Raw genomic sequence first — 26,184 nt, forward strand, 5'->3', positions numbered from 1 at the left:
AAGTCTGGTGTCCCTTCCCATTTTGGTGTGTACGGGGTTAAGGTCTGTGCAAGGTGCAGCTGGGTGTGGCCTCATGGCTCTTCTTATCTTGGAGTTTTGAGCGTGAGGTCAGTTGTTTGTCTGCCTTTGTAGGAGAAGGAGCTTTGCTCCTCTCTGGATGAGTGACCTGTCTGTTAGGGCCTCCTTGTAGAACATCAAGGTCTTTAGCGATGTCTCCCTATGTTCTCCTCCTTGTTCCGTACCTTACCTGTTATTATGTTTGGTGTGGGTTTGTTTTGGGGATTTGTTGTTATGTCTAGTTTGGTGTTCTATGTCTGGTATGTTTGGTGTAATGCCCGGCATGGTTGCTAGACATCCCCTTGTTTGTCTGTGCCCCTGGAAGGGGGACTCAGGGTTCCCCGGAGGGGGAACCACTAGTCAGTGTGCAGCTCTGCTGGGGCCGCAATGCATCCTATCCGCATGGGGGTCTAGGCAGTTTCTGGTTTGCTGGATTCCGTGTTTGTGTTTTGTGCTGTGTCCTGTGAGGTGAACGGGTTCCAGTGAGGTGCACTGTCTTGTCCCTTTCCTGGCAGCTAGGGCAGTGAGGCTCCTGTTCATCCGTGTCTGGGATGAACTGGTTGTCTCATCCCTTTTCTCTATTTGAGGGACTATCAGGGCGACTCAGGGTCCTAGGTTTCCTGGGTATGAGCCGTCCTACCATCCTGGTCCGCTTATACAGTGTGGAGTAAGGGCGAAGATTAGGGATGCAATAGAAGGTGACCAGCTCCCTTATCCCAGCCTCTGGCCTAGTTGCTTGTCCGTCTGCTTTACATCGTACGGTGGGGGGGGGTTTCCCCCACTCCCCACCGTGACAGTTGGTAAGGTAATCACCGGGGAATTAGTGAAGGTCAGTATAGCTTCTGTTAATTTCTTTGTTCAAACCACCCAGCCATTTTCTAAACAAAATATCTCCTACCGGACAACCCCTTTAATTTACGGATGTAGTAGAGTTAACACTCGTGCTTTATGAGACGTGTTATCTAAACTAAATGCGCTAAGCAAACACCTTCAATTGCTTTTCAATGGAAATTTAAGTTAAGCGCTTAAGTGCTGACCCTGCATGTCACTATTCCAGACCCCCAGGTAGATCATCTAAGCTACACATATCATGAACTTGGTAAGTGGACCCTGTATACCATGATCAAACTGGAAAGGGAGTCCCAGGTCTTCATCTGCAACCCCCCACAAGGGTATGCAAACTTTGCTGCAGGGAGGTTCCCAGGTTGCAATCCTTAAAGTAGTCCTAGGATTGGATTCAGTAACAGGAGTAGGCTGAAGCTGTAGTCAGGATGAAATGAATTGTCTTAGCTTGAAGAGCAAATAGGAACTATACCAGAGGATCAGACAGTAGATGGAGTCCATAAATGTGGCCAAGGAGCCAACTCAGGAGTCGAAGAGCTAGGTGTGTGTAGTAACCACAAATGAGAAACAGAGCTGAAGTGTTGACCAGGAGCAATCAACAGTAGAAGTAGATGTCCTGGGAGTGCGAGAAGGGCAGAAACAAGCTGAAACTCAGGCAATGGAGGAGGGATCTTGAAGCAGTATATAAAGGCCTGGATTAGGTCATCAGTATGTGCCCAGATTCCATGACAATACAACACGGACAGCCAGGAATGCAGGGCATGGCAGGTAATGGGTGGCATTGGTCACAATGCAGACCACGCAAATGTGTGGTGCTCCAGGCTCCCCCAGCAGCAGCGCCATATACGGATATAGTTGGATATAATTGGCCGCTCACCCCCTGCACGCGTGATATAGGCCTAAGGCCTCTTTCATACGAGCGAATTTTCCGTCAGGGTGCAATGCGTGAAGCAAATGCATAGCATCCAAATTGAATCCTGACCCATTCATTTCAATGGGCCTGTGCCCGTTTCTCACGTATCGTTTTTGCGTTCAGGAAAAAATTGCAGCATGTTCTATATTTCGCGTTTTTCACGCAGCTCCGGTTCCATAGAAGTGAATGGGGCTTCAGTGTAAAACGGATGCAATCCTGATGCGATGCGTTTTTCACTGATGGTTGCTAGGAGATGCAGATTGTTATACTTCAGTTTTTTTTCACGCGCATCCAAAAACTGATGGCACCCGTGTGGAAAAAACTGAAACACTGAACACAATCGCAGACAAAACTGACTGTGCAAAACCATCAGTTTTTTCCGGAATAGACCCTGAAAGAATCCATAACGCTGTGAAAGAGGTCTATTGTGTCGGGAGGACATAAGAGACCATTATTCTGTGTTGGGGCACCTAAGAGGGCATTATACTTTGTTGGAGGGTACATAAGGGGGCATCATGTTGTGTGAGGGGTACATAAGGAGGGCATTATACTATGTGTAGGGCACATAAGGGGTCACCATATTACCGGTGTGACAATAGCCCTAGTGGTGTTATGGGGGGATCGGAGGGATAGCTGCTGTCTATAGCTTTGGTTGCCCACAAATCCAGTGCTGTCTCTTAATTACCGAGAATTGGTAAAAAATAAAAATCCCTAATTTTTCTTGGGGTGCACCCTGTGATGTATGGACTCACATACAAGAATTATCTCTATATGCAGAAGACAAAATTACAAGAAGACAATGAAAAAAAATCAGGAAAGAAAAACGCGCCGTTGTCCTTCGTGGCCATGAAATGAGATTATTGTCCCCGAGGGAGGTATCAGGACGCAGTGGAAAAACGGATAATCTGACTCATACAATTAGATTTTTCTTGATGGAGCTCTCAGGTAACATGAGCGCTGATAACCGGCCACTTTGTATGACAATAAAGTGAGACAATAATATAACCTTGTTAGTGGATTACCGACACAGACACCACAGAGATGGAATAAATGAGATACAAGAGGCTGCAGGCTATGGGTAGGATGGATTCTTAAAGAAGCACTCTGGCATTTTTTTCATATATATTGCAAACGCGCGACTTATGTTCTAGCACTACTCCTATTAGTGCCACAGCTACCACTACCCTCTTTCCAGCTCTCTCCCGCTGGTCTCTGTACTTTCGTGTCTCTTCAGGGCGTTGCCCACGTGGTCTCCAGACCAATATCCAGCCATTATTGCATCTGGTCCTCTGCAGTCTCCATCTTTCAGTCCCCACACTGTCTTCTTCTGGTTCACGTGCACCGCTCCAGCCAATGACTGGCTTCAGCGGTGATGGGGCAATAGGCAGGGGCGTGCCACCAATATAGGCAGACCACACAGCTGCTATGGGGCCCGTGGCGGCCCCGGAGTGCATGGAAAGGCCCCGCCCCCTATGTCTCCAGACTCAGTCAGTTCTTGATAGAAGGGAAGACAGAGGGCAGCAGCAAGCAGAGTTCCTACACGGTAGGGGGGACACTGTTGTGTATATAAGGCTCATAGAGGACCCCCCTCCACCCCATGAACTCTGCTTGAGAATGAATTGCTCATATAGAAGACAGTATGTGCCCAGCAGCCCATCCCCACTCAGTCACCTTGGGGGTGGGGGGGGGGGGTGTTTATGCATACCACCTTGGGGGCGGGGTGTGTGTGTTTATGCATACTAAGCGCCCAAAATGCCCGGGCACCACATACTGGCATTACTTCCCCACGTTCCCCAGCATCCCACTCCCCAGCACGGCCGCCACTGCATCTCCCTGTCACGCGGATGAAAAGATCCGGCAGGCAGTGATGGGAAGAGCCTCCCTAGTATCACGGGTGACGCTAGGGAGGCTCATTTCCATCACGGCTTTCTATTGGCTGCACAACACCCCAACTGCCCCTCATCGCCGGATCCGCATGACTGGGGGATGCAGCGGCAGTTGTGGGGACATCAGGAGCGATGAGGTTGCCAGGGAGTGGGGTAAGTATTACTTGTATGCGGTGCCCGGGAATTATGGGGGGCATAATAGGGAGGGGGCAGGGGAGGAGCCAGGACAGGTGGTGGGATGGGCCAGGGGTGGGTAGTGGGCGGAGTTAGGGGGGCCCAATTCAGATTCTTGCTATGGGGCCAGATGACTTCTATGTATGTCCCTGGCAAAAGGGTATAGGGAGAAGAGTTGTCTGTAGAAGATTTTCAGTTTATAAAGTTGTGGTCTCCAACCTCTGGCTCTCCAGCTTTGCAAAAACAAACTTGTGGACTTTCATGTGCTGGATTAAAGGAATTTTACATCATTATTATATCTCAGGCTAGAAAATGGTTGGTCACTATAGGCAGCTCACTTTTCTTCTGCACTAGTTTTTAAAGCCCCTGTGCCCGCATGAATAACCTTGGGACTGAGAATTACGTAAAAAGCCACATACTCCAGTTGCATATATACTGTGCATACTTACTTTAACTTCAGCATACGAGTCTCTGGCTCATCTTCGTGACGAATTCTTCTCCGCTGACGAGGAGCCATCTCCTGCACCACCCTCATAGCCTGTAGACTATCTAGATGGAGCTTCTCTTGCCTATGAGACATAACCACAGTATAATGAAGGACAACACATGGATAAATAGGAGCTGAAACTTGGCCCTTCGATGGCCACACACATCAACCTAAATCTTATATGCCCCAATGGAGGTTCTCTAACAGGTTCACCTAACTACCATGCACCATTCATAGGCAAGATTTCCTCTTATGTGGCAGATTGAGTCAAACACCAGGGTCAGGATAAGACTGCTATATCCAGACCCCTACAATTACACCCTGGCGTTATTATCATATTGTTTATAATTTACTGGGCGCCTAAAAAAGTGCCGACTGATGATCAGAGCAACACAATGGTGGTCAGTGCCTTTATCACAAGGGAAAATGTAAACTGAATGGTAACCAATTAACATGATCCAGATGATGTATGTAGGGTAATTCATATCAACGGACCCAATATTGTATAGATGTTGGTTGGGTGCCTTCATGCAATCCGGGTGGGAATGTCTCAGATATGACTACTGCATGTGTACTGACAATGTCCCCCTATATCTGATGCTTGGTTTCAGATTGCCTGGTCCATAGTTCCAGCAGGACAGTCTAGAGGGGCTGACAGTAGCTTATTCCCTTCTCCCCAGAGAAATAGCTGTGAGCCGTAAGCTTTGCAGGATGTAAGACGCTGTTCACTGAACCTACACATTATCTTACATGACACTGCAGCAACACTTACAGAAAAGGTTTCCAGTAATGTCTATAAATGTCCTCTTATACATTCCATAAAATTGCAAGAAAACATAAGTGAACCTGCAACGAGCAGTAGGTGTGGAACTGGTTTGGCTTTGGGCTAAACCTAAGGGCTCCGTCCTGGTGATCCCCTGGTATTTTACTCTTTAACCCCTATACAGGGATCTGGACTTCACTGTGGGGACATAACCAGACCACTACTTCCTGGAATAGTTCTGGTGTAGTTGGCAGACACCGCTGCAAAGCAACATAGGTTCAGGCAAGACTCCTAGTCAGAAACAGGCTGAGGACAGGGTAGGCAGAGTTCATGTGTATCTGTAAAACTGGTCAGTGGTGGGGGCAGGCAGAAATAGTTCAATACAGTAGTCCGGCTATAGTCAGGGCAGGCAGCAGATGATCAGTGTCGATGAAGTCCCCTCAGTACCACCAGCTGCCCCCACTGCCATGAACTCCCCCATGCCATCAGTTTCCCCAATCCCCCCCCTTGCCATCAGTGGCCAGCTGCAGCGCAAGTGAACTAAAATACTTACCTTTCCTGAAAGGGCGCTGCCGACATTCCATAGATCTTCCAACCTCTTCTTCATGCGCTGTCATACAGCGTCAGGTCATAGTGTGCACTTACGTGCAACATGTCCTGACGATGTGTGTACATCAGGATCCAGTGCAGTGTGGTGCCACGGGAGACCACGGAGCGTGAGTAATAGCAAGTACTTCACTGATGAGGTCCGTGGTCACATGGCACAAACTAATCTTGCATCGAGGATTTTTTTGTGTCGAGTTACTCCATTAATTCGAGTAATCGTTTCAGCCCTAGCTGGTTCTAGTTTTATTAGAATGAGATGGTCATGTACTATATGATGTAAAGAACCACAGTGAAGGGAGAAAAAGCAAGTGACCACTTGAGGCGGAATTTTGGACCATTCCTTCCTGCAAATGTGTTCTATATCATCGGACTTTCCAAAAAACACAAATGTTCTTTTTCAACCTTTCTTTAGTTGATTTACTTTTGTACTATATGTAATAGTCTTCTTGCATCACCCAAGGTCTCATCAGCTTGAGATCATGGATATCTGCTCCCTCAAAGAACTCATGACATCCAGGCCCTGAAACATCAAAGCAGCCCCAAACCATGATGTTCCCTCCCTCTTGGGTGTTGGTCTACGGTCTTCTTTCTCCTCCAGTGTTGTGAATTTATGCTTAAAAATGATCCAATTTTTACCAATTTGTCCATAAACATTGTCCCCAAACAATGTGGAACATCTAGGAGGTTTTGGACAGAAGTGACTTCCTTTATGTTGTTCTTCCATCCACACTAATTTTAGGGTTCACTTTTTCTCCCTGCACTGTACAGGTACAACTACATGTGTGTTTTGTTATTTTGTTAGATTGTACGTGTCTATAATTGTACCTTGACCACCAGACCACATTTTTATCAACAATTAATCCAGAAATCCAAAGGGTTCACATACTTTCTCTTGTAGCTTTAGGTGGGCAAAAAATGTGCTATTAACGGTGGTATATTCTATAGGAACTTAGCTAAGCAACCTGTTAGCCTTCTGAAAAATGTATTCATCATCTCTCCCTCAATTAGTTAGTAACTAAATATAAAACTTGAAAGAGAATCGCAGTGGAAATACAGGTTTGCTCTGTGCTGCCACACACTGCTTAAAAGTGGTACTGCATCTAAAAAATCAGGTAATTACTGCACTATGTATATAGTTCAAGGGGATCCTGCTGATGCTTTATATATGGGCCTCGAGGTTAACGATAGGCAGGGGTTTGCATAGCATGTTGTTGTTGTTGTTGTTGTTGATGCTTCTTTATGACTGTAATGTTTTTGTGCTATTATAATCCTGCGGTCTGCACTTTAGAGGAGTATGTGCGTCCTGGGGACAATATCTCGGTGATATTTTCTGGGAACTTGTGTACCTCATATCAGAAACCGCTGACAGGCAGACAGTAAACCTACTGCAGCTAAGGCCAGAGTATGAAAATGTCTCGGTTGTGTGTTACCCCCTTTCCAAGGACGAGTAGGCACATAAGCTTGTTATAGGTCCTCGAGGACTACGTTTAAGAAGTCTACTGGTGAGTAACGCAGTGCCAGACTGTCTACTCTTGAAGAGGTCATAGTGATGGTTAAAGACAAGGTCAGATGTCCCTCGATTTGTCACCCTACGTCCTTTGTATTTCCCTCACCATTGGGAAGAGAAGTGCCAGACTTTGAATTGGGCAGAAGTGGGAAGTCGATAGTAAATGGACTCGGCCTATCTCCTTCTGTGCTGCTAATTGATTCCTGCACGCTCCCCCCCAAGGGTCCAGAGACCATTCAGCAGAGACTCGGCTCAGCTTCCCGACTCCACAGCAAACCACAGCATCAATTAAAGCAAGCTACTTAGCTTAACCCTCCCCCTGCCGGCCATGGCTTCAGCCTTTCATTGACTTACATGCAGTCAAGTAACGAGGTGATGAATACAAATTACTGCGAAATTATTGTGCTGTACATTACATAGTAACATAGTATAAAAGGCCGAAAAAAGACACATGTCCATCCAGTTCGGCCTGTTATTCCCTCCCGACTCCAATCAGGCATCAGAATAACTCCCTGGATCAGCGACCCCTCTCTAGTAGCTATAGCCTGTAATATTATTACACTCCAGAAATACATCCAGGCCGCTCCTGAATTCCTTTAGTGAACTCACCATCACCACCTCCTCAGGCAGAGAGTTCCATATTCTCACTGCTCTTACCGTAAAGAATCCTCTTCTATGTTTGTGTACAAACCTTCTTTCCTCCAGACGCAGAGGATGTCCCCTCGTCACAGTCACAGTCCTGGGATAAATAGATGATGGGAGTGATCTCTGTACTGACCCCTGATATATTTATACATAGTAATTAGATCTCCCCTCAGTCGTCTTTTTTCTAAAGTGAATAACCCTAATTTTGATAATCTTTCAGGGTACTGTAGTCCCCCCCAATCCAGTTATTACTTTAGTTGCCCTCCTCTGGACCCTCTCCAGCTCTGCTATGTCTGCCTTGTTCCCAGGAGCCCAGAACTGTACACAGTACTCCATGTGTGGTCTGACCAGTGATTTGTAAAGTGGTAGGATTATGTTCTCATCACGGGCATCTATGCCCCTTTTGATGCAACTCATTATCTTATTGGCCTTGGCAGCAGCTGCCTGACACTGGTTTCTACAGCTTAGTTTGCTGTTAATCAAAATTCCTAGATCCTTCTCCATGTCAGTGTTATCCAGTGTTTTACCATTTAGTATGTACGGGTGACTTGCATTATTCCTTCCCATGTGCATAACCTTACATTTGTCAGTGTTAAACCTCATCTGCCACTTCTCTGCCCAAGCCTCCAGTCTATCCAGATCCCTCTGTAGTAGTATAATGTCCTCTGTAGTATATATATATATATTAATAAATATATTGAAGAGAATAGGGCCCAATACTGACCCCTGAGGTACCCCACTAGTGACAGTGACCCAATCTGAGTATGTACCATTAATAACCACCCTCTGTTTTCTATCATTGAGCCAGTTACTTACCCACTTACAGACGTTTTCTCCCAGTCCGAGTATTTATATACTAACCTTTTATGTGGTACAGTGTCAAATGCTTTGGAGAAGTCCAGATATACGACATCCATTGATTCGCCACTGTCAAGTCTAGAACTTACCTCCTCATTTACGACTAATTAAAAAAATTTATATGAGAAGACCAATGTTGTCTTTTGCAGCCATATACTATCTAAAAATGGAGTTTGCAAAATGTAAATAGTCGCCCAGTTGGTTGCAACAGTCTTGGCTTGTGCATTCCTTAAAACCAGATTGTAATATTTCAGATGTATATATATATATATATATATATATAGTCAGCCGACATATAGCCAGGAATATGATCTGTGGGTTTTACTAAAGGATTAGGGCAGACCAAGATGGCATGAGATTTAACTGCTAACCCATAGAGGGTAGGTGCTCAACCCTAGTTGGTCCCATCTTCCTTTCTGGGTGGCAAGGACGTGCATCTCTAGGGGAATTGCATTGGTGGCAAGTGAGAGAATGGAATATCAAATAGCCTTCTGTCCTCTGAGGCATAATCCAGCATTAGAAAGGAAGGTTGTATCTTCATCCCTAAAATATATTAATCCATCATATAAAATCTTTGACTAGGGGAGGAACTGAGAACATTTAGGACCTCATTACTATAAACACTTCTTGTGGGCATGATGGGCATCAAATCTGCATTTTGGCTGGAGTCTACCACAGGGGAAATTAAAGAAGTTGTCCGAAATAATTAAAATTCTTGGACAAGCCCCTGAATAGTCTAAAATTTAAAAATGATACTATACATGCATGCTTGTTTACCTATGCAGGTGTACAGCATATGACAGCTTCGGTGCTTAGTGATTGGCTGCAGCAGTCACATGATGTGTACCGCCACGTTACCTCTGCAGTTTGTAAACAAGCAGTGGCAGGATCGGCAGCATGTAGAACAGCGCTGGAGAAAGAAGTAAGTATAACATTATATGTCAGACCATTCGAGGACTTGTCTGAGATATTTATTTCTGACCCTTTAATACTTGATGACCTATCCTCAGGATAGGTCATTAGTATTTGATCTATGAGGGTCTGACACCCAGGACCCCTGCCGATCAGCTGTTTGAGGAAGGCAGCGGTGCTCCTGTGAGTACTGGGGTCTTCTCTCAGCTTATCATACACAGCGCCGTACATTTTACAGCGGCTGTGCTTGGTATCGCAGCTCAACCCCAATCACTTCTATGGGGCTGAGCTGCTCCTAGGCCACGTGACCACGTGGCCTAGGAAAAGCTGTAAGAAGGCCGCAGCACTCAGGAGCACCAGTGCCTTCTCAAACAGCTGATCAGTGGGGATCCCGGGTGTCGGACCCCCACCAATCAGATACTGATGACCTATCCAGAGGATAGGTCATCAGTATTAAAATGTCAGAAAACCTTTTAAAGGGGTTGTCCCGTTGCAACAACGTATCTACTATTGGAGATGTGTCTGATCGGTGGGGGTCTGACAACTAAATAATTACTAAAATGGGGTCCCGTGTTCCTCAGTTTGAATGGAGTGGTGAACAGAAGAAGAAGAACGACAACCCCTGTAAGTATAACACAATGCCCATTCAAATCTCTCTCCAAAGAGAGTGGAATAGAAAAAAAATGTGCTGGCCTCTGAGAGCACGAGCACTGAACTTTGCAGAAGGTTGAGGGCCATTACATAGGAACAGTGGATGAAAAATAAACATCAGTGCAAGGTATCACATGTATTTGAGGCTGTGGACTTTACTGCATTTGGTTAGGGACAAGCTTCCATAAGACAGACTGGCCATCTGTTAAAGACTACACTTTGCAGCTGGGCATTGTAGTGATATATTGGCAGGGAGAATTTCTTGTGAGAGAGACTTTGCACCCTTGCCCGATTTGGGAAGTTTGCTTGGTTTAATTGGGAAAGAGACTCAGAGAGACATTTATGATATGCCCTAGACCCCTTGGAAAGACTGTGCAGGTAGTCTGGAGAGACTGAACTGACCTTGTGTATATCATTTGCCTAATATCGCTTCAGTAAAGAACAGTGGACTTGTTACCCCCCAAATCTGGCCTCATGGTTGCCTTGCACCACCACTCTGCACTGTTGCATCATTACTTCTCCCTTGTACTCCAAGGGAACCCTATCTTGTGCCCCAATACCCACTAACACCAAGGGCACCCCACTTACCACCAGGCAGGAGACCCCAAACCAGAATTTGTCCTAAGGGGAAGAAAGGGTGCGCCCCTCCCATCCTGGCACAGCCCAGGGAGCACTAGAGTGAGGACTGTGCTGTGTGCTACTACTACTCCTATCCTTGCCACCACTCCTGTCCTCTGCCCTCACCCCTCCTGGTTGATGCACAAGTAGGTGGAAGTGGCCTGCAAATACAGTTGGCTTCTAAAGATGCTGTCGAGCTTGACCTACATGTCAGGTAGAGCGAAGGCGATCATCTAATTAGCTGGTTTCTCGTACATAACATTTCATGATATTGATTAATACAAGTACCGCCGTCGTACATACATGGCAGCTGCGATCCTGGTGACATCTTCATCCACTGAGTCTTTTCTGTCTTGACGGATCACCTCCTGCAGCCATTGTGAGAGAACCTGCAATTAAACAAAGCTGAGGAACCTGCTGACCTCCGCAAGGAGACCTGCTGGTCTGTGTAAAGGCATCCTGCAGCGCACAGTATAAACTGTTCTTGCCTAACGACACCGTCCCATCAAGTGTTTATAGCACGAAAATTACATATTTCATGTACATCACTAAGATGCTGTTAACCCCATTCAGAGCTGCATGGACCATAGGAACCTGTAGTCTGGAGAAGAGGGCGTTGAGAGTATTCTGGGCATGCTCTGTGAACAGTGCAAAGCTCATTGTGATGGAGGGAGAAGAGGTTAGATGTGGTCATCACCTATTGTAAGCGCTGGAAGCTGTTATCTATCTGTCAATCTAATATCTATCTATGTGTGTGTGATGATAATGAGATGACTGCTGAGAGGCGATATCTACAGAACATAATGTGTTGGGCTGTTAAGATTGGCTAGAAAGTGATAGCTGGAAAATTTCAGTATTACTTCTTAATATACAGTAGATGGTGACATGAAAAATTAATAAAAAATAAATAAAAATCACCCAAAATTCTTTAAAAATATGTCTAATATAAAAGGGTCTAGGTCCAGTGCACATGTAATGTGATGGAGTAATAATGCTCGGTTTGATATTAAACATAACGTGCAGAATATCAGGATTTTCTCTACCACACGCCGACAAAGCCAACTTCACACAGAAGAAGCCCCTCCGACGGTGAATCTGAAGCTTTGAACAGAATCATGGGCAGAAACTTCCTACAAATTTGCAGCTTCTACCCCCCTGCCGAGCCCGCTCTCTTACTGAAAACTTTCCTGGATTCCTTTTGTCATCGTCTCTTTCATTTTCTATCCATCACATCAAAACTTGACGGAAGAGAGAAGAATGCCAGCAGCAATTAAATCCCGAAGCAAGCGCCCAACACATGCTCTCAAAGAGACCGAACATTCCCCCTAATTGCAGACGACTTGCGGTTCACATACAGAAGAGGAATGACGGTCGTTAACCCTTTTCTATAATTGTCGGTGGATCAAACGTGTTATTGCTTCGAAGAACTATGTGAACAGTTGGTTGAATTTTTACTCGATGGTACATGATGTGCACATGTGTACAGACAACATCTGCCAGACGGGACTGAGACCCATATACACACCTGTCCTCTGTGCGTTACATAAGGAAACTGTAAGATTTCTTTGGCACTTGGGCGAAGCTCCGGGTTCTTCATCAGCATTCTGCGTGCATAAAGGAGATATGTAAAGAATTTCACACACAGAAGTCATAGAAAGTCAACAGTCCGAATGGATCGTCCGAAAAGGGAAATGAAGACTCTGGAATGACTATGTGACACTTGGTATGAGGGCAGCAAGATGTCCTTGTACTACTAGGTAGGGGTTTATGGGGGGTTACTAGCTCTTCTTATAGGGCTTATCCCAAGATTAATGTAAAAAATCAAAATCTAGCAAAGCTAGAACAAGCCCTGTAACGCAGATCTGTTCCAATTGCTCTGCTCTATGGCATATAGAGATAGTTGAGCATGTGCGTCCACCTCAGTGAGGTGGACAGAGAAACAAGAAAACAAACAGCAGGTGGCGCTATACAGAAACATTTTCAGTGGCTATACTCAATAAAAAAAAAAATATGCTAATGTATTCAGTTCCATTTACTGGTTTAAAAACTGCAGATTCTTTTTCTGAGAGAAGACCCCTTTGAGGAGACCAGCCGTGTACGGAGATAAGATGCAAAGAGGGGAAACGAGAACTGTCTCGCTAGCGTCACCTTTTGGAAGTGGCTCCCCATGAGTCAAAGTCTGTCTTTTTGATAAAAATAGGCAAGCCATATCCGTCTGCAGGCAGTGAGACGTTCTCTTTACCTAAGAAGTGCCTCTTTCCACGTTAGATAGGAGATAAAAGTTAAAGATTGGTGTGGGTCTGATGTGCTGGGACCCCATTGATAATGAGAGCAAGGGTCCTGTATACCCCCCTATGATTGGAGAGGGACGGGCATGAGCACTGCAGCTCCATACAAACTCTATGGGACTGTCAGGGATAGCCAATCACTATGCTCAGCTATCTCCAGCAAGTCCAGGAGAAATGAATGAAGTGGCAGTGTGCATGCTTCACATGCCGCCTTAATTCACCCGGGGGAGGGTACAGGACCCCCGTGCTCGTTATTGGTGGGGGTCCAATGAATAAGGGATAACTTGTTCTAACTGGAATATCCCAATTTGTCACCATTAGAACGGAGTTTCAGAAATCAATATCACACACAGATTTCTTTGTAAAAAATGAGGGGTTTTGGGCTGAAGAATATGTCTACTTCTCAACAAGGCCTATAGGAAATGTATCACCTAGATTTGTTTTACTAATTAAAACCTGATACAGATGAATATTCTTATTTTCTAAGCTTGTTTTTATTTTACTTCTGATTATAGTTATTTTATTTTCTAGACCTGAGCAGACACATGCTTTACAGCTGCCATGGACCTAAGGATCTGTAGTACTGGAGATGGCTCTGGTCATGATCTGTGACCTGTGCAGAGGTCATTGTGCAGGGAGGGAGAATAGATGAGCTGTGACCACCACCTCTTGTGAATGGTGGATCTTGCTTTAGCCATATATTTGACACCTGTCATTTTAATCCTGCCTGTGAGGACAATGAGATCATACCTCCCAACTGTCAGGGGTCGAGTGTCAAAGGAACCCTGCTGCGTATCCCGATTTCAGCTGTATCTGCATCCTACTCATGGTACAGATTATGCAATATCAAACAGTATTCTAAATTATTTTATGACCATAACTCATCTGAACTAGAATTCTAAAGTGAAAGTCCATCACTGAGGTCACCTCACTCCCCCCATCAGGCCCATCACTGGGGTCACCACTCCCTCATCCCACATCGGGCCCATCACTGGATCACCACCTATCCCACCCTACATCAAGACCATCACTGGATCACCACCGTCCCACCCCAGATCAGGCCCATCACTGGATCACCACCGTCCCACCCCACATCAGGCCCATCACTGGATCACCACCGTCTCACCCCACATCAGGCCCATCACTGGATCACCACCGTCTCACCCCACATCAGGCCCATCACTGGCCACCGTCTCACCCCACATCAGGCCTATCACTGGATCACCACCGTCCCACCCCACATCAGGCCCATCACTGGATCACCACCGTCTCACCCCACATCAGGCCCATCACTAGTGGTGTCACCAATCCTTCACCCTCATCAGGACTCCCTCATACATCAGGCCCATCACTGGATCACCACCGTCTCACCCCACATCAGGCCCATCACTGGATCACCACCGTCTCACCCCACATCAGGCCCATCACTGCATCACCACCGTCCCACCCCACATCAGGCCCATCACTGGATCACCACTGTCTCACCCCACATCAGGCCCATCACTAGTGGTGTCACCAATCCTTCACCCTCATCAGGACTCCCTCATACATCAGGTCCATCACTGGTATCACCAATCTCTCACCCCCCATCATGATTATTGCTGGGGTCACCACCCCCTCACCCTCAGGTCCATCACTGTGGTCACTACTGTCTACTGTTCTCATCAGACCCATTGCCGGAGTCAGTAACCACCCAGTATATATATATATATATAAGAATTCTGTAGTGGACGTGTGTATTTTACTGTTGAGTTTCCAGATCACTGCTGAGCGTGCATTACATTCTCTTCAATGACATGATATAGCTACTCCGCTGCTCTGCTTGATTACCAATGAAAATTCCATGGACGTTCCGTCTCTATTACAGAACTTTAGGCTTCCCTGTTCCTGTACTCTCTCATGGTTCAGTAGACCTTTCGTTGCTTGATGTCATTTGCTGTAAATGAGAGGTCTGCCCTCTGAGATGTGTGTTTTTTAGGGCGTCTGGTAATGCAATTAAGCGCAAACATAATTGTTCCGCTCAGTAGAGTGATTGTGGGAGATGTAATAATTATACACAGTCAGTGGCGCAAATCTAAGGCCTCATTACTGGAGTCTGGCTGGCAGCTTTTTGACTGGGGGGTAAATTATTTTAAGTGACCCAGATATTAGTAGTTGTCAAAATTATAGGTAGGGGCAGGACTGGTGCAAACATTTGTACTGTAAATTGCCCGCGGCATGAAAAGTTTTTGGAGGTCAAGCAGAGTCTAACAGTTTATGTTAACACATAACTGCGCAATCCTGTGTAAGTCTGTGGATAATACCTGGGAAAAACTTTGTTCTGTTTTGTACTGATTATCATGAATCTGTGCCTGCTGAGGACTTATCAAGAAAGCTCAAGTAGCTGGTATTTGGCTAATCTTGGTGGCTGATCAGGTTGCCACCATCTACCTTCATCATGGGAAAAGTGGGCAAAAAGATGAGAAGGAATAGAGCCCTGTTTCATAAAGGATGAAAGGCTGTGAGATAGACCGGCAGAGGACTATAAAGTCTCAGATGTGGACTGTGTGATGGCATAAACCACCAACAGGCAGTTGACCCTATGACGCCAGCTATGAGACCCCCAGACAACAAGGAATACCCCACTCTCTGCCAAGAACCCGAACATCAGGTAATACAAAGAAGAAGTGGGCAACCCCATACCCATGGGGCTGTATAGTGGGAGCTCCTAGAACCCATTAATTGTCCCGTGATTGACTTTTTGTACAGGTCTATCCTTATCTTGGTAGGTCCATGAACTCAGACCAACCATGATTCCTAATTCCACTACCTGCCCACTACTAATTGGTTTGTGTCAATGGAAGCCCCATTATACTTATGAAATCAATGGTCCTAAAGTGCAAACATTTTTTGGGAAGGTTTTCAGTAACTAAACATAAAAGGAATTTGGAAAGGCTCAAGGACCCCACTGATGGCATCTTATGACAGAACTTCTCCTTAACAGAGTCGTCCAGCTGAGCAAAATTTTAAGTAGAGTGTTCAAAGTGATGTAAAAAAAAATAAAGAATTAATACTCACCGATCCCTTACCATGGCTGTTCTGACACCTACCAAGTGCCCATTGGTCTTCACTTTCTGGGACAGGTTCGAAACCCAGGAAACGGTAGGACATGACCGCTCAGCCAATTTCTGGCAGAGGTGGCATCACTGCTGCACTAGGAAGCAGAAACCAGTTGGGAACTGGTAAGTGTCGGAACGGCAGCAGTGGGGGATCGGTGAGGGTGATTATTCTCCTTAAACAACCCCTTTAAGGTGGCTTTCCCCTTTAAATTATATCTGTCTCATGGCAGTTATAAACTTTTTTCAATATACTTTTTTCATGCATTTCCAGTGCGGAATTCCATTTCAACTTTGAAACAGGCGAGACGATAGGAAATGTATGATGTTCTTCATCACAAAGGATTCCTTGCGACCGGCTTGTTGCCTCTGTTCTACATCTCATCATTGTGCCTTTGTGTATTCAGAAATATGCAGAAAACCAGAATCCTATATTATCCGCTCTGATCCTCGTACCGTATCACAAAGCAGCGGACACAAAGACCCAGCGTTGTATCTGGATGATTTATATGGAGAGCTGCGAAAAGTGGCACGATACAAAAGTGGGCCACAATACGTGCTGATCAGCAGTCACCTCCCAGGCGCTACATAGACCGTGACATAAAAATGCACATGAAAGGGATGCGGGGATGTCACCATTATAACAGTATAGATCCTCGAGGTGCGGATTACAGAAATGAAAAAACCCAGAGAGTAAAACTGAGCTAAAAATACTACACAATGGCGTGGATTATTGAATTGGTGTCCTTTACTTTTACCGCATTTTTCTTTACCTTCTGCAAATACGATACCATTAACCATGAAGAAGAAAGTATTGACGAGCTTCACATTACAGAGGGGGGCAGTCAGCAATGCTGACTTGCCCCCCTGGGACAATAGCTTTGATTAAAGAGAAGTCAACGGGCATCAAGATTCCACAAAGTAGTCCCATTGGGGGGGGGGGGGGGGTAACGTGCTCATTTTGACTTCTCCATACCTCTCATACAACTAAGCCAATCATCTGTGATCTTAAAGAAGTCCGCACCCCACTCTATAAGAGGGCAGAGTGACTGCCCGTTATGGGGCCTGGCATTTGTGGAGGTACCATGGATGGCACTCATGCGGAGATTCTGCCTGAAATTCTTGGCTCACTCTATAGGGACACGAGTGTATGTTGATGACGGAGGATATGTTTCTATACATCACCCCTATTGTCTATAGACCAGTTACCACGGCCTGTAGATTTCGAGTGAGGCATTTTTACTTTAAAGGGCATCTGTCAGCAGTTTTGTACCTATGACACTGGCTGGCCTGTTACATGTGCACTTGGCAGCTGAAGGCATCTGTGTTGGTCCCATGTCCATATGTGCCCGCATCGCTGAGAAAAATGATGTTTTAATATATTCAAATGAGCCTCTGGGAGCAATGGGGGCATTGCCGTTACACCTAGAGGCTCAGCTCTCTCTGCAACAGACGCGCCCTCTGTACTTTGATTGACAGGGCCAGGCAGTAAAAACATTGTCACACCTGGTCCTGTCAATCAAAGTACAGAGGGAGCTGCAGTTGCAGAGAGAGCTGAGCCTCTAGGTGTAATGGTGACGCCCCCATTGCTCCTAGAGGCTCATTTGCATATATTAAACCATCATTTTTCTCAGCAATGCGGGCACATATGGACATGGGACCAACACAGATGCCTTCAGCAGCCAAGCGCACATGTAACAGGTCAGCCAGTGTCATAGGTACAAAACTGCTGACAGATGCCCTTTAAGACATATCTTGCAGCAAGTAGACTCCAATTGTACCAGTACTATTAGGCATGTCATTTGTATTACTGGTGTACAAATAGGTGGTATAGGGACTCCAAGAGGAACAAGTGTCCCGGTGTGAATGCAACATCTGCACCCCTATTACCACTGGGCCACTTCCTCCATGGGTGATAGATACTTGGCAATGTATGGGCTTCTTCTCTCCCTTCCCCTATATTATCGCAAATTACTAAGCATAGAAAGGGGATCAACCTTACTTTTATAAGCATTCACTCCTGAGAGACATCTTCATGGACCAACACAAATGGTGCCCACACACCTTCCATAGCTGTTCCCCATACACATGCATCTCTGGCACTTGACCAATCCTTCAGATGAAGTTGGGAGGCTCCCCATACACATTAGTCGGATCACCCCACTGCAAGCAGTGGGTTCAGCTGACTATAAGGCCCCTTTCACACGGGCGAGTATCACGCGCAGGTGCAATGCGTGAGTTGAACGCATTGCACCCGCACTGAATCCTGACCCATTCATTTCTATGGGGCTGTTCACATGAGCGGTGATTTTAACGCATCACTTGTGCGTTGCGTGAAAATCGCAGCATGTTCTTTATTCTGCGTTTTCCATACGCAGGTCCCATAGAAGTGAATGGGGCTGCATGAAAATCGCAAGCATCCTCAAGCAAGTGCGGATGCGGTGCGATTTTCACGCACAGTTGCTAGGAGACGATCGGGATGGAGACCCTATTATTTTCCCTTATAACATGGTTATAAGGGAAAATAATAGCATTCTGAATACAGAATGCATAGTACAATAGGGCTGGAGGGGTTAAAAAAAATTATAATAATTTAACTCACCTTAATCCACTTGCTCGCGCAGCCCAGAATCTCTTCTGTCTCTTTCTTTGCTGATTGCAGTCAAAGGACCTGTGGTGACGTCACTCCGGTCATCACATGATCCATCACATGATCCATCACCATGGTAAAAGATCATGTGACGGACCATATGATGACCGGAGTGACGTCACCACAGGTCCTTTGACTGCAATCAGCAAAGAAAGAGACAGAAGAGATGACGGCTACGCGAGCAAGTGGATTAAGGCGAGTTGAATTATTTATTTATTTTTTTAACCCCTCAAGCGCTAATGTACTATGCATTCTGTATTCAGAATGCTATTATTTTCCCTTATAACCATGTTATAAGGGAAAATAATACAATCTACAGAACACCGATCCCAAGCCCGAACTTCTGTGAAGAAGTTCGGGTTTGGGTACCAAACATGACGATTTTTCTCACGCGTGTGCAAAACGCATTACAATGTTTTGCACTCGCGCTGAAAAATCGCGCATGTTCCCGCAACGCACCCGCACCTTTTCCCGCAACGCCCGTGTGAAACCAGCCTAAGAGGAATTTTCATTTTCCCAATTGGAGACTTAAAATGGCCCTGTAGAAAAACTAAAAGTGGCCCTATGTTGTAGATGGGTCCAAATTGACAGAAGGTGGGACAACGCAAGTAGATGGGGCCAACACAAGTTGTCGGGGTCAGTAATACCATAGTGTACACAGAATACCGCCTCACAGACCCAAATATCACAGGGCAGCACAAAATACCTCCCCAGAAGTTGTCCCCCTCTGGTGGCCATCCATAGCTGCCACGTTCTCTCCTCCTCCAAACGGATATGGAGCAGGAGGCTTAGGAGGTGAGATGTGGGTCACAACACCAAGCAAGCCCTACCTTCAGCATGCTGCCCGGACTTCCTCTAATAATGACGCACATAGTTACCCCAGTAGTATGTACCCGGACAGTGGCAGTAAGATGGGCCCAGGTGGTTCCTATGGACATCGGCCCCATCGGGAAAATTCCCAATGGGGTCAATGCCAAGTTTACCCCTGTTTCCAATGGAATCCTTCTCCTCTGCATGTCATATTATGTTCTTGAAGATTTCCTCAACTTCACAACCGCTTTTGCTCCTACCTAGTTTCCTTCTCTCAGAGCCAAAATTGCGTCCCTTAGCCCAGTTCTCATATTAGCAACGCAGTGACCCTCCTCTGTGGTTTATATTTCTTTGTATGTTCTCGTGATGACTATACTGCCGGCGCTCAGCACTTTGGGCTTGGTAATGAGGCGGGCACGGTCCGTCTGTCCTTACCATTCATGAGTGGAAATGCCTGCTGGTTTGATCCTAGGATGTTCTGAGAGCTGCGAGGCTCTGGGGAACTTCAGAGAAGCACTGCTAACAGGCTGCACGGAGCTCCCCGAGGCAAAGCTCTCCGCTAACACCCAGTGTCTTTATCAACCTCAGGAATATGGAGCAGGGCAGGAGGCGCACCGCCGAATGCCGCCTATAGATGAACTATCAAAACAGTTAAAGTAATAATAAAAAATCCCCCCCCCCCAATCGTCAAGAACGATAATTGTCCTTCTCTGTCAATTTCATTCAAATGTTTTTTTAGTTGTATCTGTTCTTGTGAAAGCTGGCTGACGATTACTTTACCATGCTATTTTTTTAAACCTTTATGACCCCTTTAAGAAAAAAAAATATGTGACCGACAACCCCTTTAAAGGAAAGCTCCCGTTTGGACAATATCTTTTTTGTTAGAAGAGTCTCCCAATGATAAGCTGATCAGAGGCAGTCCTGATATTTGTATCCCAAGTGATCAGCCGTATATTGTAGGGGAATCTGGCAGCAAGTGTTCCCTTTTCCTGCAGCGCCCCCACAGGAAAAATGAAGTATTACGCAGTTTTCTTTCAAATCACTGGACTGTTTATATAATGCACAGAGGTGCTGGGTCCTCCAGAGCTCCTTGAAGCCACTTTCTCCATTGGGGTTCTGTACTTGGAGACACTCAGTATTAACCCCTTGCCTAATAGGGTATTTGAAAATGGGTTTTCTAAAGCATCAACATGATGGAAGAGGAATTTTATTACCTGGTGTTATTAGAAGTATATGGGCTAATGCTCTCTAGATAAAGCCAGATTTCCCCATCGCTGTAACATGATGCTAATACAATCAAGTTTCCAGGAAAATGTAAGCCCTTGGCTTAAAACCTATGAAAATATGATGCCTTATCGAGGGCCAAGTCGAGCAGATTACAGTCCAAACCAGTAATGGAAAATGTACAAATATAAATGGTTGCAAATATAGTAAATGAAAACAGAAGTGTAAGCACATTGCATAGCAAAACGGTTCTTTTCGCCACATGAATTGGTGGTGGCCCCAACCCGAAGGTCTTTTCACATGTTAACGTCTGACATGTCACTATAAAAAGCAAGGACATTACCTATAATAACAGCTGTATACTGTATATATCAATTCATCTACAGTATTTTAGAAAATACATTACTTATCTTGAAAAGATTCTGAGTTGCGTCCTGTATTATACTGCAGAGCTGCACTCACTATTCTGCTGGTTCAGTCATTCTGTACATTACACTACTTAGGCCTCATGCACATGGCCGTTGTGCATCCGTTCCGTGCATTGGGGACTGCAATTTGCGGTCCCCAATGCACGGGCAACATCCGTGCGGTGGCCGGGACGGATCGAGACCCATTCAACTTGAATGGGTCCATGATGCGTCCGCACCGTAAAAGTTGTTCTATTTTTTTGCGGTGCGGAGGCACGATAGAAACACCATGGAAGCACTCCGTAGCGCTTCCGTGGGGTTCCGATCCGTGCTTCCTTTCTCCACCACACCGCACGGCATCTCCCGGATTGCGGACCCATTCAATTGAATGGGTCCTCATCCGTGGGGTGCACATGGCCAGTGCCCGTGTATTGCGGACCCGCTGTTTGCGGGCCACAATACAGCCACGGCTGGGAAACGGCCGTGTGCATGAGGCCTTATCCTGTACTGATCCTAAATTGAATGGGTCCTCATCCGTGGGGTGCACATGGCCAGTGCCCGTGTATTGCGGACCCGCTGTTTGCGGGCCACAATACAGCCACGGCTGGGCAACGGCCGTGTGCATGAGGCCTTATCCTGTACTGATCCTAAATTCCATCCTGTAATATACTCCAGAGCTGCACTCACTATTCTGCTGGTGGAGTCACTGTGTACATACATTACTTATCCTGTACTGATCCTGAGTTGTTACACCCTGTATTATACTCCAGAGCTGCACTCACTATTCTGCTAGTGGAGTTACTGTGTACATACATTACTTATCCTGTACTGATCCTGAGTTACATCCTGTATTATACTCCAGAGCTACACTCACTATTCTGCTGGTGGAGTCACTGTGTACATACATTACTTATCCTGTACTGATCCTGAGTTACATGCTGTATTATACTCCAGAGCTGCATTCACTGTTCTGCTGGTGGAGTCACTGTGTACATACATTACATTACTTATCCTGTACTGATCCTGAGTTACATCCTATATTATACCCCAGAGCTGCACTCACTATTCTGCTGGTGCAGTCACTGTGTACATACATTCCATAACGTATCCTGTACTGATCCCGAGTCACAGTCTGTATTGAACTCCAGAGCTGCATTCACTGTTCTGCTGGTGGAGTCACTGTGTACATATATTACGTATTCTGTACTGATCCTGAGTTACATCCTTTATTATACTCCAGAGCTGCACTCACTATTCTGCTGGTAAAGTCACTGTGTACATACATTACTTATCCTGTACTGATCCTGAGTTACATCCTGTATTATACTCCAGAGCTGCACTCACTATTCTGCTGGTGGAGTCACTGTGTACATACATTACTTATCCTGTACTGATTCCGAGTTACATCCTGTATTATACTCCAGAGCTGCACTGACTATTCTGCTAGTGGAGTTACTGTGTACATACATTACTTATCCTGTACTGATCCTGAGTCACATCCTGTATTATACTCCAGAGCTGCACTCACTATTATGCTGGTAAAGTCACTGTGCACATACATTACTTATCCTGTACTGATCCTGAGTTACATCCTGTATTATACTCCAGAGCTGCACTCACTATTCTGCTAGTGGAGTTACTGTGTACATACATTACTTATCCTGTACTGATCCTGAGTTACATCCTGTATTATACTCCAGAGCTGCACTCACTATTCTGCTGGTAAAGTCACTGTGTACATACATTACTTATCCTGTACTGATCCTGAGTTACATCCTGTATTATACTCCAGAGCTGCACTCACTATTCTGCTGGTGGAGTCACTGTGTACATACATTACTTATCCTGTACTGATTCCGAGTTACATCCTGTATTATACTCCAGAGCTGCACTGACTATTCTGCTAGTGGAGTTACTGTGTACATACATTACTTATCCTGTACTGATCCTGAGTCACATCCTGTATTATACTCCAGAGCTGCACTCACTATTCTGCTGGTAAAGTCACTGTGCACATACATTACTTATCCTGTACTGATCCTGAGTTACATCCTGTATTATACTCCAGAGCTGCACTCACTATTCTGCTGGTAAAGTCACTGTGTACATACATTACTTATCCTGTACTGATCCTGAGTTACATCCTGTATTATACTCCAGAGCTGCACTCACTATTCTGCTGGTAAAGTCACTGTGCACATACATTCCATTACGTATCCTGTACTGATCCCGAGTCACAGTCTGTATTGCACTCCAGAGCTGCATTCACTGTTCTGCTGGTGGAGTTACTGTAAAGTAACTTATAAAAATCATACAATGCAGTGATTCTCATGATCTGTCCTACCTGTCAATACCTGACTCTCCCCTGTGGGATATGTGGCACTGGCCCAGTAACCACGTCCAGATGAATAAGGGCTTAGTCAGTTGCTTTTCCTGAATGTGCACAGATCCTCCCTGTGGGACGGGGCTCTCTCATTCACTCCATTTCCACAAGCTTCAAAAAATCTCATGAAGAAGTGAGAAGTGATAGGAGGAGCATGTGATGCGTCAGGTCTCCCTGCGGCTGTCACTCACTCGCCGCAATGGTGACAGCCAGACATTAGTGAACACCTACACAGGCATTTACCAGCAGAGGAGAAGAAGATGTGGGGGCTTCTCCTAGGACCACGCAAGGGTGTGACTCACGTACTGGAGCCAGGATTGTTATGTAAAGATGGGTGACAACCAACATTGCCAGCTATTACATCTCCTAAAGGGGTTGTCACTCAGCTTTCTCATACCTCTCAAATCTGTCTGGTTATGCAGTGACCCCTGACTTCTATGGTCTATTGATGCATTAATAGACAGATTTGCAGTTCTGGCGTCCAGGAAAGCTGGGTGAAAGATGGCCATGCTGGTTACGGCAAGGGGAGAATGGACGTTAAAGGGAACCTGTCACCGGGATTTTGGGTATAGAGCTGAGGACATGGGTTGCTAGATGGCCGCTAGCACATCCACAATACCCAGTCCCCATAGCTCTGTGTGCTTTTATTGTGTAAAAAAAAACAACGATGTAATACATATGCAAATTAACCTGAGATATTAACCTGAAAATATGACTCTTCTCTGGTCACACAAGTAAGATATGACTCTTTTATGTTAATTTGCGTTAATTTGCATATGTATCAAATCGTTTTTTTTCCACAATAAAAGCACACAGAGCTATGGGGAATGGATATTGCCGATGTGCTAGCGGCCATCTAGCAACCCATGTCCTCAGCTCTATACCCAAAATCCAGGTGACAGGTTCCCTTTAAGGCCTGAATCACAAATGCATTTTATTTTTCAATCAAACCTCTGGCAATACTGGGATAGCCGCTTCTCATGATACGGGTTATCCTCTCACCTTTGCAGGATGTCGTTGAGCTCTGCAGAATATTTTGGGGGAAGGGTAGGACTAGGACCATTCACAATCATGGATACAAGCTTGATCCATCTCGGGCAATCAAAGGCACGTGCGAGAGAACACATTTCATAGAGAATACAGCCCAGAGACCTGCAAGCGAGCAGAAGCCGATTAATATCCCAAGCGAATGAGATCATACGTTTTATACAGCGTTGTGCAGCGGTACAGAGAGAACTGTTATTAGAAGCAATTTACTATACGGATGAAGCAGTGCCGAGTCAGCGACACATCGTGATATTACAATCTATTAAAAGTCATTTTCCAAAAGACTGGATGTGGATGAGAATACGTTAACTCACAAAATCAGCTCTGCTACGTCATCTGTAAAAAAAAAACAAAAAAAACACGGGCAACAATGTTGGCCACTAGTTCATTATTTAGACATTAGTCTGCCATCTGAATCTTTTAATTAACACTAGACCCGTGGTGGCCTAAGTGAGGTTCAGTAGCAATGTGGACCTCTTTTTTGTGGCTCCTGGGACTCTACATATAAGACCTGACAGAAGCAATTCATAGGTTGCATAACAGAGTGGTGTACCGCAGACCTTGGGGTACCTGCAAAGTTTGGTTTGTTATATAATGTTATGTTAGTGCTATGCACTGTGCACACAGTTGTTCCAGCATAAGCCAAGCAAGAGCAGAACAATCCTGGCCCAGCCCTCTCTGGAGCTCCGGTTGTGGGCTGGCTCCACCCTTAGCTCCAGAAGAGTATAGGAGAGTAACGGTAGAAGTAGCTGTCTCCATGTGCTCCTCTCCTATATACCCCAGCTTCAAGCCCTGGAGCCTCGTTCACCTTCACAAGCTCCAGGAGATGCAAGCGAACAAGAACTAAAGGAGGAGGATTTGGATGGCTACAGAGAGAGAGAGACAGCAAAGTAATCTCACTTACGACAATCCAGACACTGCTGCTGTAGAGGGATAACAAGTTAAAACACCGTATATGCAGCAGCCTACTGCCAGCGTCTGGGGTATCCCTTGCCCGTTAGGAGGTTTCTACTAAATATGCCCCTCTTATAGAGCAAGTAAACGTGACGCCAGTTGCGGTTAAGCAACAAGGACATGGAGTCCCCTTTGTAGATGGTAATGTTGGTACCCAGGGGTTGGATTGCCAGAGTGGTGTAGAGTGGCCTACAATGTCTCTGTAGATATTATATACACGTGTCACGGTGCTCCTACCTGGATATGCTTGGATCCCAGACATGGTGTAGTCCGAAGCAAGTGCAAAGGGGGTGATTTACTTGGATGATGAAGGAATAATTGAGTCCAGACTTGTAATAACGTTGAACACAGCTTTACTTGGCATAAAACGGTAATCCAAACAATTTCCAAACTGTATCTTGGTGCC

At 45.6% G+C, this 26,184-nt stretch overlaps 1 protein-coding gene across 1 annotated transcript in view; it reads right to left on the reverse strand.

The window, feature by feature from the left end:
- The window catches only part of LOC122920828 (serine/threonine-protein kinase Nek11-like), a 202,856-nt gene that overhangs the window by 61,755 nt on the left and 114,917 nt on the right, over positions 1–26,184 (reverse strand). Inside the window, exons 7-10 of the mRNA XM_044270580.1 lie at positions 24,780–24,929; positions 12,446–12,524; positions 11,224–11,309; positions 4,323–4,442 (exon numbers count right to left, since the gene is read on the reverse strand). Coding sequence (XP_044126515.1) covers positions 4,323–4,442; positions 11,224–11,309; positions 12,446–12,524; positions 24,780–24,929 — 435 coding nt within the window. The remainder of the gene's footprint in view (positions 1–4,322; positions 4,443–11,223; positions 11,310–12,445; positions 12,525–24,779; positions 24,930–26,184) is intronic.

This window comes from Bufo gargarizans, chromosome 10 (assembly GCF_014858855.1).
Source record: "Bufo gargarizans isolate SCDJY-AF-19 chromosome 10, ASM1485885v1, whole genome shotgun sequence".
NCBI classification, from domain to species: domain Eukaryota; kingdom Metazoa; phylum Chordata; class Amphibia; order Anura; family Bufonidae; genus Bufo; species Bufo gargarizans.